Below are 14,416 nucleotides of genomic sequence, written 5' to 3' on the forward strand. Positions count from 1 at the left end.
CAGGCTCCAGCTTTCATCCCCCAGGCCCCTCAAGGCTGCCAGCAGCTGTGCTGAGCCTCATGGCTGCCTCTATAGATCGACAGACAGTTGCCTCGAAAATGGAAGCAGACCTCAAGGCCAGCTTTATCCTCCCTGGACTGTAGTCTTTGTCTCATCTTGGCTATGTTATTAGCTCTTCATGCAATGAAGATTTCTCCCATCCCCCCATAATTTTGTATAGCACTTTTTTCCTAGTGACTTTCTCAGGAAAGTTGATAGGAATTGCCTAGTCCTTCATCACTGGAAGTGAAGGTCCCTAACTCCTACTTTTTTGAGTTCACATGGTGGTTTTTTTTATTTAAAAAATTTTAGTTATTCATGTATTTTATTGACATATAATTGACATATAACTATCTGTTTTAGGTGTACAGCATAATGACTTGACATTTGTATATTTTGCAAAATAATCACCACAATAAGTCTAATTAACATCTATACCATACATAAACTTTTTCTTGTGATAAGAACTTTTAAGACTCTCTCAGCAACTTTCAAATGTACAATATAGTATTATTAACTATAACGCATAGTATTTTTAAACACGTGTCTCATTGCCACCTAGATTATAAGTCTTTAGAATCTAAGGAATGACTTCTACTAATCTTCTCTCTCTCTTGATACCTCATGGGCTTCCCTGGTGGCTCAGCTGGTAAAGAATCCACCTGCAATGAGGAAGATCTGGGTTTGATCCCTGGCTTGGGAAGATCTCCCAGAAAAAGAAACGGCTACCCACTCCAGTATTCTGGCCTGGAGAAGTCCATGGACTGTACAGTCCATGGGGTCGCAAAGAGTCAGACACGACTGAGTGACTTTCACTGATACCTCATAAAGCACTCTGAACAGGTGGTCAGTAAATTATTAAAAGAACTTTAATTTGCCATTGGCTCTATTTGATACTGTTCAACACAGGCTAAGTAAATGAATATCTAAATCCAGGATCTTCTGGCTAACATATATACTGATTGGTGTACTTTGGCAAGGGCTTCCCAGGTGGCACTAGTGGTAAAGAACCCTCCTGCCAATACAGGAGATGCAAGAGACGCAGGTTCGATCCCTGGGTCGGGAAGATCCCCTGGAGGAGGGAATGGCAACCTGCTCCAGTGTTCTTGCCTGGAGAATCCCATGGACAGAGGAGCCTGGCAGGCTACAGTCCGTAGAGTCTCAAAGAGTCGGACATGACTGAAGTGATTCAGCAAACACGTACTTTGTCGAAGGATGTTTTTCTCATAAAATATAGGGAGAAAAAGGTTTAAAAGTGCCAGATGATAAGATCACTATTAACTTTTGTGACTTAACCTTAATAAGACGCTTGGAATTTGTCAAATTTAGGATTTCTTAGGTTGAGTCAGTCTGGATATTTATAAGGAGAGAGGAGGTGGCATTTATAAATTGAAACAGAATGCTGATGAAATATAGAGAAAGCATTTGCACTGGATTCCTTATCTGAAGGTTTTTATATTACTAACCAGGATGAAAGGGCATTCCCCACCCCTTAGATGGGTGTGAGTGTTACCCCTTTCTGGGCATAATCAGTCAACACTGGTAAAATTCCATTCAACTGGTTTCTGTTTAGTAAAGTTATTTACATGACTCAAATGATACCTTGTACTAAGATTGCCTTGCCCACATGATTGCATAAATTATTGAGTTCAAAATATTTTCTAATTCACACTGTAATTTTCTTTTTGACCCAAGGATAATTTAGAAGTATATTTCTTAATTTGCAATCATCTTAAGATTCTCTAATTATCTTCTTTCTCTTGATTTCTAACTTAATCTCATTTGATCAGAGGATATACTCTGTGTGATTTCAGCCCTTAGAGATGTAAGTTTTCTTTATGTATTAGAATTATTTGCACTTAATAGTCTGTACACAGTCGTTAGGTCAAGTCTGCATCATATTAGTGTCCAGCGTTTCCGCATTCTTAAAATTACTTTGTTTTGTCAGTGCTGAAATGTGATAAAACCTACTGTAATTCTGAATTTGCCTGCTTCTTAATATGCCTTCCATTTTTGCTTTAAATATTTTGTGAATTTATTAAGCTTATTCAACTTAGAACTATTATATCTTCCTAGCGTGTGAGTCATTTATCACTATGAAATCTTTATTTCTGTATTGATTTTTGCCTTAAAGTCACTTTTGCAGGAATAAAATAGTTAAAACTAGCTCTTTTTTTGACTAGGGTTTGCATGGTCTGTCCTTAAAACTTTCAGTCTTTCCATGACTTTATGCTTCAGGTATGACTCATAAATAGCATACAGAGGTAGTTTTGGCTTTTTATCCATTCTGCCCATCTTTGTCCTTTGAATAAATCATTTATTGCATTTACTCTTAACATAGCTACTGTATGTTGTTTACAAATTGACCATCTCCTTAGTGCTTTCTATTTGTCTCTTTATTTCTTTTTCTTCCCTTTCTAACCTTTTTGATTGATTACCGTGGGTGAAAGGTAAGCAAAATTCTATTCCTTCTGCCTGATAACCTCAGTTAAATTTCTAGCTCTGTTCCCCTGTTAAACGCATGATGTACATCAACCATATTACTAGGCAACATCACTTAAGGTAAAAATTACCCCTATTGATAAAATGTACCTGCACTGGGAAAATGAGAAATGTCTGGTGGGAATGTCATACTTCTGGCTGCCTGAGTGTGGTGACTCATGTATTAGGCGTGTCCCTTTCAAGGACCCTGGAAGCTGTATCTTTAGATTTGCTGTGGGAGATATTGAATCCTATGGGGCGTGAGGCTTTTAAACCAAGGGCACTTCCTACATCTGTCTGATACGGACCTCATCTCGTCGTGCCTAAGCTATCACCTGACTGCTCTGTGGGCTGCCGCATGACCTCGACACTGCCTCCTAGCAAGCCATGTTCTTGTCCTTCTGAGTAGACTCCTGCCAAGTGTGGCCTGTGAATCTTTTGAGTCAGAATGTTTAGTTAGACCTAGAGAGGCATCCTTTCCTTGTACCACCCCTCAACCACTAGTATGACAATGATATTTTATTACTACATTTATTGACTTTATTATTTTGGAAGATTTACACCATAATACTGTTTCAGTGGTTACTCAAATTATTCTGGTGTCATTATTGATTATAAAAATCTAATATTATTTGGTGTTTTTATCTCCTTCCTGGACAAGGCAAGGTCCATAAAACATCTTAATTCCATTTGTCTTCCTCCCAACTTATGTGCTGTTTTAGTCATGTACTTACAAATATTTATTTCATTTATGTATACATGTAAATATATACAATATGTTCGTATATAATTCTAAGTCGAAGATGATGACATCACCATCACCATTATTAATGCTAAGTACTGTAATATCTGTTTGGATTTCCTCATTTATCCCTTCTTTTTTGACCTTCATCTTGGGCCATTTTTCTTCTGTTTGAATTTTCTCCTCTTGTATATGAGGCCTGATGTTGACAAATTCTCTGTTTTTGTTTACCTGGAAATAGTCTACATGTTTTCCTTCTTGAAGAATAGTTTTGCTAGGGTGTACAATTCTGCACTGACAGCCTTTCAGCATTTCAAGCATAATATTCATTTGTCTTCCGTATTCCGTAGTTTCTTTTGAGAAGTCAGCTATTAGACTGTTGCTCCTTTAGGTAATAAGTCTTTTTTCTTCTGGCTGCTCTTCTTTGGTTTTCAGAAGTCTTACTGATGTACCTTTTTTTTAATCTTGCTTGCAGTTTGTAGCACTTTTTCAGTTTGTTCCAGCTTGATTGATATTCATCAGTTTTGCCAAGTCTTTGACTATTAGCTCTTCAAATATTGCTTCTGTCCCTTCTGTCTCCTCTCCGTAGGACTCCAGTTAATTAAAGCATCTCACTGTATGTCTTCTATGCCTCTTAACCTCTCTTCTTTATTTTCTGTCTTTTTGTCTCTCCATGATCCATTCTGGGAAAATTCTTCTCACTTTCCTTCTAGTTTACTATTTTTTTCTTGAACTATTTCCAATGTACTCTTCTACTGGCCCACTGAGTCCTTAATTTCTACTATTGCATCTTTAAGTCCTTGGTCTTCTCTTTGGGTTGGTTCTTTTTTATAGTTCTGGTTCTTTAAAACATTCTTAATATTGCCTTTTGTCATCTTGACATGCTAAATATAGTTGTTTTGATATTTCTATCTGCTAATCCCAACATCTGGACCCCTGCAGATCTTTTTATTTTGTATATTGTTTTGCTATTTCTAATTCATGTTATCTTGGCTTCTTGTATATCTGATTAACTTCTATCTTGTTCCAAACAGTATATTTGCAAAACTATTTATGGAAGTAATTGGAGGCCCATTTTTGTATATAATCTTTGTCTAGATTTCTTTTGCTCCATTTAAGCATCTAAAAACACTGATATTCCAAAGAAACTGTTCCAGTTTGAAGGACTGTAATGATTCAAAGCTGAATCCAGCACATCTATGTGCCAGAGCTGAGCCTAATATTTTATATTCTTCATTGCAATGCATCTTTATCATAGTTTCTGACTCTGTCTATTAAATTACTTCTGTTACTTTTAATCATGTTTCTGTAAATACACAAAAACTTGATGTTTACTTGTCTCAATTACTTACACGCTAGTTTTATTCCACTTCTACTCTTCCTGATGAATCCTAAAACATAATAATACAAAAATGTAGCAGAATGCCTGAGAACTTCCAAGCGTAAATTGAAGAGAAAGGAAGAATTTTTCACAAGTCTGTGCCTGAGAAATTAGAGTCACAAAGCTTAATTTGACACAGTTAACACTAATTACATGTTAGTCATAGTGTCTTTTTTTTTAATTTTTATTTATTTTTAATTGGAGGATAATTGCTTTACCGTATTGTGTTGGTTTCTGCCATACATCAACATGAGTCAGCCATAGGTATACCTATGTCCCCTTCCTCCTGAACCTCCGTCCCACCTCCCTCCCCATCCCACCCCTCTAGGTTGTCACAGAGCACCAGGTTTGAGCTCCCCGCGTCATACAGCACATTCCCACTGGCTGTGTCTTTTACATGTGGTGATGTGTGTGTTTCCATGCTCTTCTCTCAATTCATCCCACCCTCTCCTTCCCCTACTGTGTCCATGAGTCTGTTCTGTCTGTCTGCATCTCCACTGCTGCCCTGCAAAGAGGTTCATCAGTATCATCTTTCTAGATTCCATATATATGTGTTGGAAGAAAGTGAAAGTGAAGTCGCTCAGTCTTATCCGACTCTTTGCGACCCTGTGGACTGTAGCCCACCAGGCTCCTCCTTCCATGGGATTCTCCAGGCAAGAATACTGGAGTGGGTTGCCATTTCCTTCTCCAGGGGATCTTCCCGACCCAGGGATCAAACCCAGTTATCCCGCATTGGAGGCAGATGCTTTAACCTCTGAGCCACCAGGGAAGATATATATGCATTAATATATGATATTTGTTTTTCTCTTTCTGACTTTCTTCGCTCTGTATTATAGGCTCTAGGTTCATCCATCTCATTAGAACTGACTCAAATGCGTTCCTTTTCATGTTAGTGTCTTTAGTCTGAGATTTTTCTCCACTGAAGCTTACCATTTGCTGGTTTATTTCTTTAGGAACCATATTATGTACGTTGCATCAAGCCCAACGACATGAAATCCCCACAGATCTTTGATGATGAACGCTGCCGGCATCAAGTAGAGTATCTTGGACTCCTAGAAAACGTGAGGGTGCGTCGGGCAGGCTTTGCCTTCCGCCAGACCTACGAGAAGTTTCTTCACAGGTGAGAACAGATGAAACAGAGAAACCCGATAGCACACTGAGACTTACGGAGCCCTCCCTATGTTAAGCAACGCATCAGCTCGTATCAGGCGGTCAAAATATTTGTTGAGTGAACAGAAGAGTTGAGGAAACTACAAATATGAAAGACGTTCCTAGAATTGGCAGGAGACCCCTTGAGTTTGTGGTTTATGGACCATGGGGAAAAAATGAATTCCTCATTGGGAAAATATAAGCATGTAGTATTATAGGAGAAAAAACAAGGATTTAGAGTCACAGGTGGGTTGGAATCCTGGCTATACCACACGTCTGTTGCATGACCTGGAGCTAGAAATTTAACTTCTTTGTTTCTGCATTTGCAAAATGAGTATAGTAATGCTACCTTATAAGGCTTTTGTTGTGAGAATTAAATTAACCAAAGTGGAAAGCCTAGGTGCCTGGCACATAGTAGAAGTTCAGTTAATGCTGCTTATCATTACTGATATTAGTGACTATCATAATAAAAAGATACTAAGTAGATCATCATGGAAGCCCTAAAATTAGTCTACCTGATTGAATCCTGGCTTTGACCGGGACTTTTGACCTTGGGAAAATCATATAACTTTCCAGTTGCCTCTGTTTCCTATGTGTAGAATGGAGAAAATTAATTTTTTAAATGGGAATAATAATAGTAATTACTTGATAAGGCTGCTGGGGCTGAAATGAGATAACATTTATAAAATAAACACCTAGAATGGGAACCTGGCATATAGTAATCACTCAATATAAGGTGTCATTGCTATTGTTATTTATTATTGGTAACAATAATACTAGTTGACACCTGAGATCTTAAAAATACTGTTTTAAATCCCATCTTTTCATTTATTTTAAAATATTTATTCAACATTTCCTATGTTGTAGACTACAGATTTCACAAAAATATGAATGAATAAACACATAAAATATTGGTTGGTGAGGAGTCTCTAAGTAGATAGTAATGAATGTAAGGAGTCAGCCATACAAAAGTCAAAGAAAAAGAGCAGGTGAAGCAGAGGAAACAGTGGAGAAAAGTCTCCCTTGTAGAAATAAGTGTCTTGTTTTAGGTACCAAACATCATCCAGTATGGTTGGAGGATGCTGAGCAACAGGGCAGTGGTGTGGGTTGAGATCAGAGAGATGGACGGGGGCCAGATCATGTTGCACGTTGTCATCCAGACTAAACAGTTTAGATTTTGGCCAAGGGTGGTAGAAAACCATTGGTGGATTTTATGCAGGAAGCCACACAATCTTATGGATGTTTTGAGAGATCACTGTGGCTGCTGTGTGAATAGGAAGCAAGGAGACATTTAGAGATGCTATTGCAGGAATCCAGGAGAGGCAGCTCAGTGAGAGTTCCTTGAACAAGGAATTATTGTAGATCCAAGAGTAGTGGACTGATAGGTCCACTAGGATAGGTTTTGGGGGAAGGTAGACAAGACTTGCTGATGGATTGACTCAATGAGAGAGGAGCAGAGAGGGATGAAGGGTAACATGTAGATTTTTGCTTGAGCATCTGGATAAGCAGGGTACCATTTTCTGAGATAAGAAAGATTGGGGAAGAGAAGTGTGAAGAGGGGGACACGGAACTAGGGCAAAGATGGAATCAAGATTTGTCTCTTAACTATGTTAGGTTTGAAATGGTTCTAAATGCCTAGGTAGAAATACTAAATAATCTACTAGACATATAAATCTGTAGTTCTGTGAAGACTTCCAGGCTGGAAATAGGAAGTTTGGGGTTACTGATACATAAGTAAGTAAGTAAGTGAAGTCACTCAGTCGTGCCCAACTCTTTGCAACCCCGTGGACTGTAGCCCACCAGGCTCCCCCGTCCATGGGATTCTCCAGGTAAGAATACTGGAGTGGGTTGCCATTTCCTTCTCCAGGGGATCTTCCCAACCCAGGGATCGAACCCAGGTCTCCTGAATTGCAGGCAGACGCTTTAACCTCTGAGCCACCAGTGAAGGTCTACTGATACATAGATTATATATAAAGTCTTGGGACTTGATAGAAAAAGAAGAGAAGGCCCATGCCAACATTTAGGTTTGTGGTCTGACATGAAAGAACCAGCAAAGAAAAGAGAAGAAGTGACCAATGAGAGAGAAGAAATATCAGAAGAGGGTTAGGTCACAGAAGCCAAGGGAAGATGGCATTTCAAGAAGAGAAGTACAATTATATTAAATATTACTATAAAAGCAGAAGCTTAACCATTAGACCAGGCAGCACAGAAGTCAGAGGAGAAAGAGCTGGTCAGAGCCCCATTTGAGCAGGATGGGAAAGTGAAGTGAAGAGTTGGATGTCCACGGACAACTCAAGGATGTGTGTTGTGAATGAGAACAGAGAAGAATGGAAGCAGCAGCCAGAGTGGAATGTGAAGTCAAGGAGACTCTAGAAAATGTTCAAAATGCAGGTGGCGATGATTCAGAACAGAGAGAGAAACCAGCCACACAGAAGGGAGGGTGGTAACTGAAATAATAACCTCCTTGAGAAGGCAAGGAATGAAATCCCAGCACAAGTGGAAGGTTGGTCAGCTTTAGATGGGAGCAGGGATCCTTCTCCCCTAGCAACAGGACGAAAGGCAAAGAATATGAAAACCAAGGCAGGAAGCCTCGAAGGCCGACTGATAGCACCAATGAAAATGCTCCTGTCTGATTGCTTCTATTTCTTCTTGAAGTATGAGGCAAGGTCATGAGCCTGAGAGTGAGGATCAAGAGAGGTGGTGAGGGGGGTTGACAAGGAAACAGAAATACTCATTTTAGAGAGCGGGAGAGCTTTCCCACTCTCTCCCAGTGGTTTTGCTACCAGGAAGACCTGAGCACCCATTTGAGGTTTGAGATTGTAAGTGTATAGTGAGACCCCCCTCCCCCTCAGCATCAGCTTTTCTTCTCCACCAGTGTTCAGCTACTTGTGTGCAGAAGTGAAAGGGATTCAGGCTAATTGGAGACTCTTGGAATGAATAAAACTTTATAGCAGAATAGCTTAGAAAAATGAGACAATTTTTTATTGATCAGAAAGTCATGCTCAAAACTGATCATTTTCTTTATTGAGATCATGCTGTTCTTTAAATTTGGTTTTTCTTTTTTATTGAGGCTGTAGAGTAGGAATGTGTTCATTCTGTCTTGATTTCAGTGTCAAATGATGTTAATAGGAAGATTACTCATCCCTTGTCATTACTCAGAATTCTAGCAAGTACTCGATGGTAGTATTTATTTTTGTATTGTCAGCTATGTAAGATCAGCAGAAGTCGAGTATTAGAAAGACAGGGTGGGAATGGGCAGCTATAGGATGGGGCTGAACTGAAAGAATTATTTATCTAAAATGTGTATTTATCTAACTAAAAAATATCATGAGACAAAGAGGAAGCCACGGAGAGTAGTTGAAGTAAGAGAATAAGCAACTTGATTTGGCGGGGACAAGGAATTTTGCAAGTGCATATCCTTACTCACTTTTCGTCTGTTTCTCTACTTATTTTACTTTCAACTCAAGATGCTTGGTGTGTTTTTTTGGCACAGAAGACATGCTACAAGGATTGGATTATGTTTTCTAATACTCATGTAAAAATAGAAAAGGTGAAAAAGAACCTATGAATTTCAGATATGATAGTCTTAGGAGTACAATCTTAAATCTCCCATTCCCACTCCAGAACATCCCCCAGTGATATAAAATATGTGTATTTAAAGCCAAGTAAAGGCACAGCTACACTATGAAATCAAAAGAGGGATGCTCAGTGAGCCTTAAAGATGAGAATCACTCCTAAATACGATAGGAGGCAGACATGTAGACCCAGAAGTATGCTGAGGTCACAGTTTTAAGGAAGGACTGCCTGCTGAGGCTTCAGCTGGCGTTCAGGAGAATCTCAGCTACAGTCTGGAGTTTATCGCAGCTGCAGCACTGAGAGGCTGCCGTAATGGCCAGGACAAATAACCACCTGAGCAACTGCAAGGGAGACATCATAGGTATATCAACACACAGAAATCCCTTGCATTCCTATACACTAATAATGAGGAAATAGAAAGAGAAATTAAGGAAACAATTCCATTCACCATTTCAATGAAAAGAATAAAATACTTAGGAATACAAGATTCAGGAAGCAAAAATAGCCACCTTACAAGAGGCCAACAAAGGCCAAGACGTACACGTAGGAAGAAGGATTCTAGGGTAGGAGATGAGACAACAATCAAACATCTGAGAAAGACCAGACCAATGAGAAAGAACCAATAAGCTCGACAAATGCAAAACCTCACCCCCAAGGAACTAGAGCAAGGCGAAGACCTTGGAAAAAGCCTATTCATAATCTCAGAGAGATAAAGGAGAGAATTTTAGTCCTAAAGTAGGAATATGAAGTTCAAAACAAGAACAGGTGGTTGTTGTTAAAAAGAACCAATTAGGGATTTGGAAAGTGAAAACCAAATTAAGCACAATTGGAGTGAATTGTCCATCAATAGAATGAGTCAGCAATTTATAGTGTCATCATATAATGGTTACAAGTCAGCATTAAAGAGAATGAACAGGGACTTCCCTGGTGGTCCAGTGGTTAAGACTCCACTTTTCAATGCAGGGGGTGTGGGTTCAATCCCTGGTCAGGGAACTAAGAGCCCACATGCCATGCAGTGTGGCCAAAAAAAAAAGAGAGATAATGAGCAGCTGATACTATACCAACAGCATGGATGAATAAAACATTATGTGAAAAGCAGTCACCAGAGAGGACATACTTTATGCTGCCATTCATATGAAGCTCATGAACAGATAGAAATCAGAGCAGTGCTTTGCTCTCGGTTGAGAGTTGGCTGGAAAGGGGGAAAGGTAATTGGGGAGCTCTTTGTGATTATGTAGATGATCTTCATCTTGATTGGCATGTCAGTTTCATGAGTGGACACATTTTTCAAAACTTACTGAATTGTGTATTTAAATGTGTGCATTTTACAATACATAAAATTTACCATAATTAAAAAAATTTTTTTTCAAACTAAACTTCTTTTAAATGAGTTAGTGAGCTAGAAGATCGAGCTAGAATATCAAGCTGAAGACTTCTCCCAGACCTCATCACAGAGAGAAAGAGATGGAACGTTCTAAAGAAAGGTCACACCAAGTGTAAGTTTGATCCAGGAGGGCCAAAAGCCATTTAGCAGGAGTTCTAAAAGAAAGAAGAGTCCAGGGGTCAGATTGAAAGAATACACCAAGTGTAAAACATACGAATTTTTTAAATGAACTTACTTTATGTTCACTTTCAGAACTCTAGGCATAATGAAAAATGCTTAGAGTTCCCAAGAAGAAAGGCAAACTACCTGTGAGGAAATGAGACTCATACTGTCTCATTAGCGACATTCAGTGTAAACAGTCAAAGGAGCAGTATCTGCACCATGAAGGGGAATGAAGTTTACACTTAGAATTTTCTTCCATGCCAAGTTATCATTCGAGAGTGCGGGCAGGAAACTTCCCTGCTGGTCCAGTGGTAAAGAGTCTGCCTGCCAATGCAAGGGACACAGGTTCCATCCCAGGTTCGGGAAGATTTTATGTGCTGCGAGGCAACTAAGCCTGTGTCCCACGAGAGAGGCCACCATAGTGAGAAGCCCGAGCACTGCAACTAGAGAGTAGACCCCACTCACTGCGACTGGAGAAAACCCACATGCAACAGTGAAGACCCGCACAGACAAAAGAGTGTGGGCAAAATAAAAACAAAATAAATTTCCGGACATATATAATTTCAGAAAGTTTACTATCCCTAGACTTCTCTGAAAAATCTTCGAAAGGGTGTACTTTAGCAAAAAGGAATATAAATGCAGAAGGGAAATGTGGAATGCAAAAAAGCAATATTGAACAAATAAGTCAGTAAAACTTCTTGTGAAATCTATACATGTGGTTTCCATTATAATGGGGGGGAGGTTGGGGGGAGCGGGGAAGGATATCAGTAGAAATCATTTGCAGCAAAAATTAAAATGGGAATGAGGAATATAGAGAAGTAAAGACTTGTGCTGTTTATGGGAAGGATAGAAATGTTAATTAACAAGACAGGGAAAAGAATGTATTTTCCTATAAATATAATATTTACATATACTGATTGAACTGATTAACAGTGCTGTATGCGGTAGGATGAAAAGTGTGTAGGACACTGGACGAATGTTTTCAGTCTTGGTGGGAGAAAAAGTAACATTTCCACAGTGAGTTTGTTTTTAGATTCTGCAGATTTTTTTTTGTAAGCTAGCTTTGAGCCTAGACTTCTTGTCACTTTCATTCTTTTATCAAAAGAGAGAGAGAAGGATTTTAAAGGTACTGATAACCTTAAAAGCTGCTAAAGTCTTCCAGGGAGGTTAAAAACTAGTTGTCAGAAAGCAGATGAGTTCAGCTTTTTCATTTGCAAGTTCAGGATGCTGGTTTGCTGGAGAACTGGGGTTGTGCCCTCAGCCATAGGAAAGAGAGGAAGGGCACCGTTACCCTGACGTGTTAGCTGAGCAGCGTGGCTGTACGATTTCTTCTAGTTCCTGCAGAATGCCTTAAACTTTGAACACACACCATTACTGCCTGTTGACTCTTTATTCTACTTTCATAATTAATTGGCAAGTTTTTGAATTTTCCTTTTTTCATGTGATATTGCACATCGTTACCTCTCTCTTTGTATCAGAACTCTTCGGTTTCGGTTTCTGTCTCTATCTGGCAAGTGACTAGACTTTTAAATGTATTTTCTTCCATTCTTTTATTCAACAGATATCTCTCTCCTCACTGTGTGGCAGACAACATGATAGGCACGTGGCATATAGTGAGGAACAAAACAAAATCTCCACCTTCGTGGTACTTATAGACAGACATTCAACAGACAGACCCGCAAATCAATATGATTACAAACTGAGATGAATGGTGTGAGGAAAAGAAACACAACTGGTTGTTTTAGGAATAATGGGGATGATGATTGATGGAGGAAAATCAAAAAAGACTAGAAGATGAGAAGTCTCCGCCTTTCAAAGAGTAGCTTCAAAAAAAAAAGCATTCCAGGGAACTTCCCTGATGGCCCAGTGGCTAAGACTAGACCAATGCAGGGGGCCCAGGTTCAATCCCTGGTTAGGGAACTAGACCCCACGTGGCGCAGCGAAGAATTCGCGTGCTGCAAGTAAAATGGAAGATCCTGCATGTCCCAACTAAGACCTCACACAGCCAAATAGATAAATACATTTTTTAAAAAAACAGGATTTCCATTAAAAAAAAAAAAAGTATTCCAGGCAGTGGGAACAGCATGTACAAAGCCTCAAAGCGAAAAAGAGGCAACCACAACACTGAGACCCTGAAGAAGGCCAAGGCTACTGGAGCAGAGCAATGAAAGCAGGAGAGCAGTAAAAGATAAAAATGTTGTGAGGCTTTTGGGAATACTGCTGTGACTGCTGAATATGCAGAATGGATTGAAGAAGAAATGGAAAACAGTTTAGGAGTCTGCTGTAGTAAACTTGATGGTGGCTTCTCTTAGGATTGTGGCAGTGAAGATGAGAGTAGCTGAATTTTAAATATATTTTGGAGGTGGAATCAATAGACTCGATGATGAATGAGAAGGAATGAAAGAGAAGAGCAGGAATCAAATGCGATTCCCAGGATTCTGGCTTTGGTAACCAACGACTTTGTGGTTGGAAGGACTGAAAGAAGAATTTAAAGTGCCTGGAGAAGGAAATGGCAACCCACTCCAGTATTCTTGCGTGGAGAATCCCAGGGACAGAGGAGCCTGCTGGGCTGCCGTCTATGGGGTTGCACAGAATCGGACACAACTTAACGTGACTTAGCAGCAGCAGCAGCAAGGTCTGTTTAGGCACTGGATATGTGAGTGTGAAATTCAGAATTGAGAACTGGGCTTACGATAATAATTGCTTGAGTTGAAAAATGAAATGGACGGAATAGATGAGGTGATGTGGGAGGTTGTACATAGAGAGACGAGGGCTTGATATGAGCCCCGGGGCACTCCAACATTTCGAGGTCCAGTAGTGAAGAACAGTAGCCAGAAAATGAGATTGAGAAGAAATATCCAGAGACAGAAGGAATCCAGGAAGAGCATGCTGCCACGGAAGCTGAGATAGAAACTAGGAAAAGAGAGAAATATCAAGAAGGAGGAATCAGATGCCCCTTAGATACATATTATCTTAACCAGAAATGGGTAAATTCCTAGGAGGAAAATATGAAGAGTCCTGGAAGGCGCAAAAGTAGACTTGAACCAATCCCTGGTTCTTGGGTGGGACAACTGGACATCATAGCCAAATTTAATGCATGGGAACCCAAAAAATACCCACAAGGATTTGTTGTTTTGTGATTGTTTTTCCCTATGCAAATTACTTCTAAAGTTCATATAGAAAAATAAACATCCAAGCATATCTAGGAAGACCTTTAAAAGGAAAAGAAAGAGAAAAGACCACTGGATATTAAAATATAACATCTATAATTAAAACCCTGTGGTACTGATGGGCAGAGAGAGCAGTGAAACAGACCAAAAAGCCTAGAAGTGAATTAAAGTACATATGAAAATTTAGCATATGATAAAATGGCGTATTAACTCAGAGGGAGGAAGACCGACTTTTTAATAAATAATATTGGAAATAGAGTTTTTTCAGAAGTAAAGTTGGATCCATTCCGTATACCAAGATAAATTACAAATGAATCAGAGCTCCAAATGTA

At 39.4% G+C, this 14,416-nt stretch overlaps 1 protein-coding gene across 1 annotated transcript in view; it reads left to right on the forward strand.

Annotated features, from left to right (window-relative positions):
• The window catches only part of MYO1D (myosin ID), a 356,856-nt gene that overhangs the window by 153,778 nt on the left and 188,662 nt on the right, over positions 1-14,416 (forward strand). The window contains exon 15 of the mRNA XM_027519558.1: positions 5,597-5,763. Coding sequence (XP_027375359.1) covers positions 5,597-5,763 — 167 coding nt within the window. The remainder of the gene's footprint in view (positions 1-5,596; positions 5,764-14,416) is intronic.

The sequence above is a fragment of the Bos indicus x Bos taurus genome, chromosome 19, assembly GCF_003369695.1.
Source record: "Bos indicus x Bos taurus breed Angus x Brahman F1 hybrid chromosome 19, Bos_hybrid_MaternalHap_v2.0, whole genome shotgun sequence".
NCBI classification, from domain to species: Eukaryota; Metazoa; Chordata; class Mammalia; order Artiodactyla; family Bovidae; genus Bos; species Bos indicus x Bos taurus.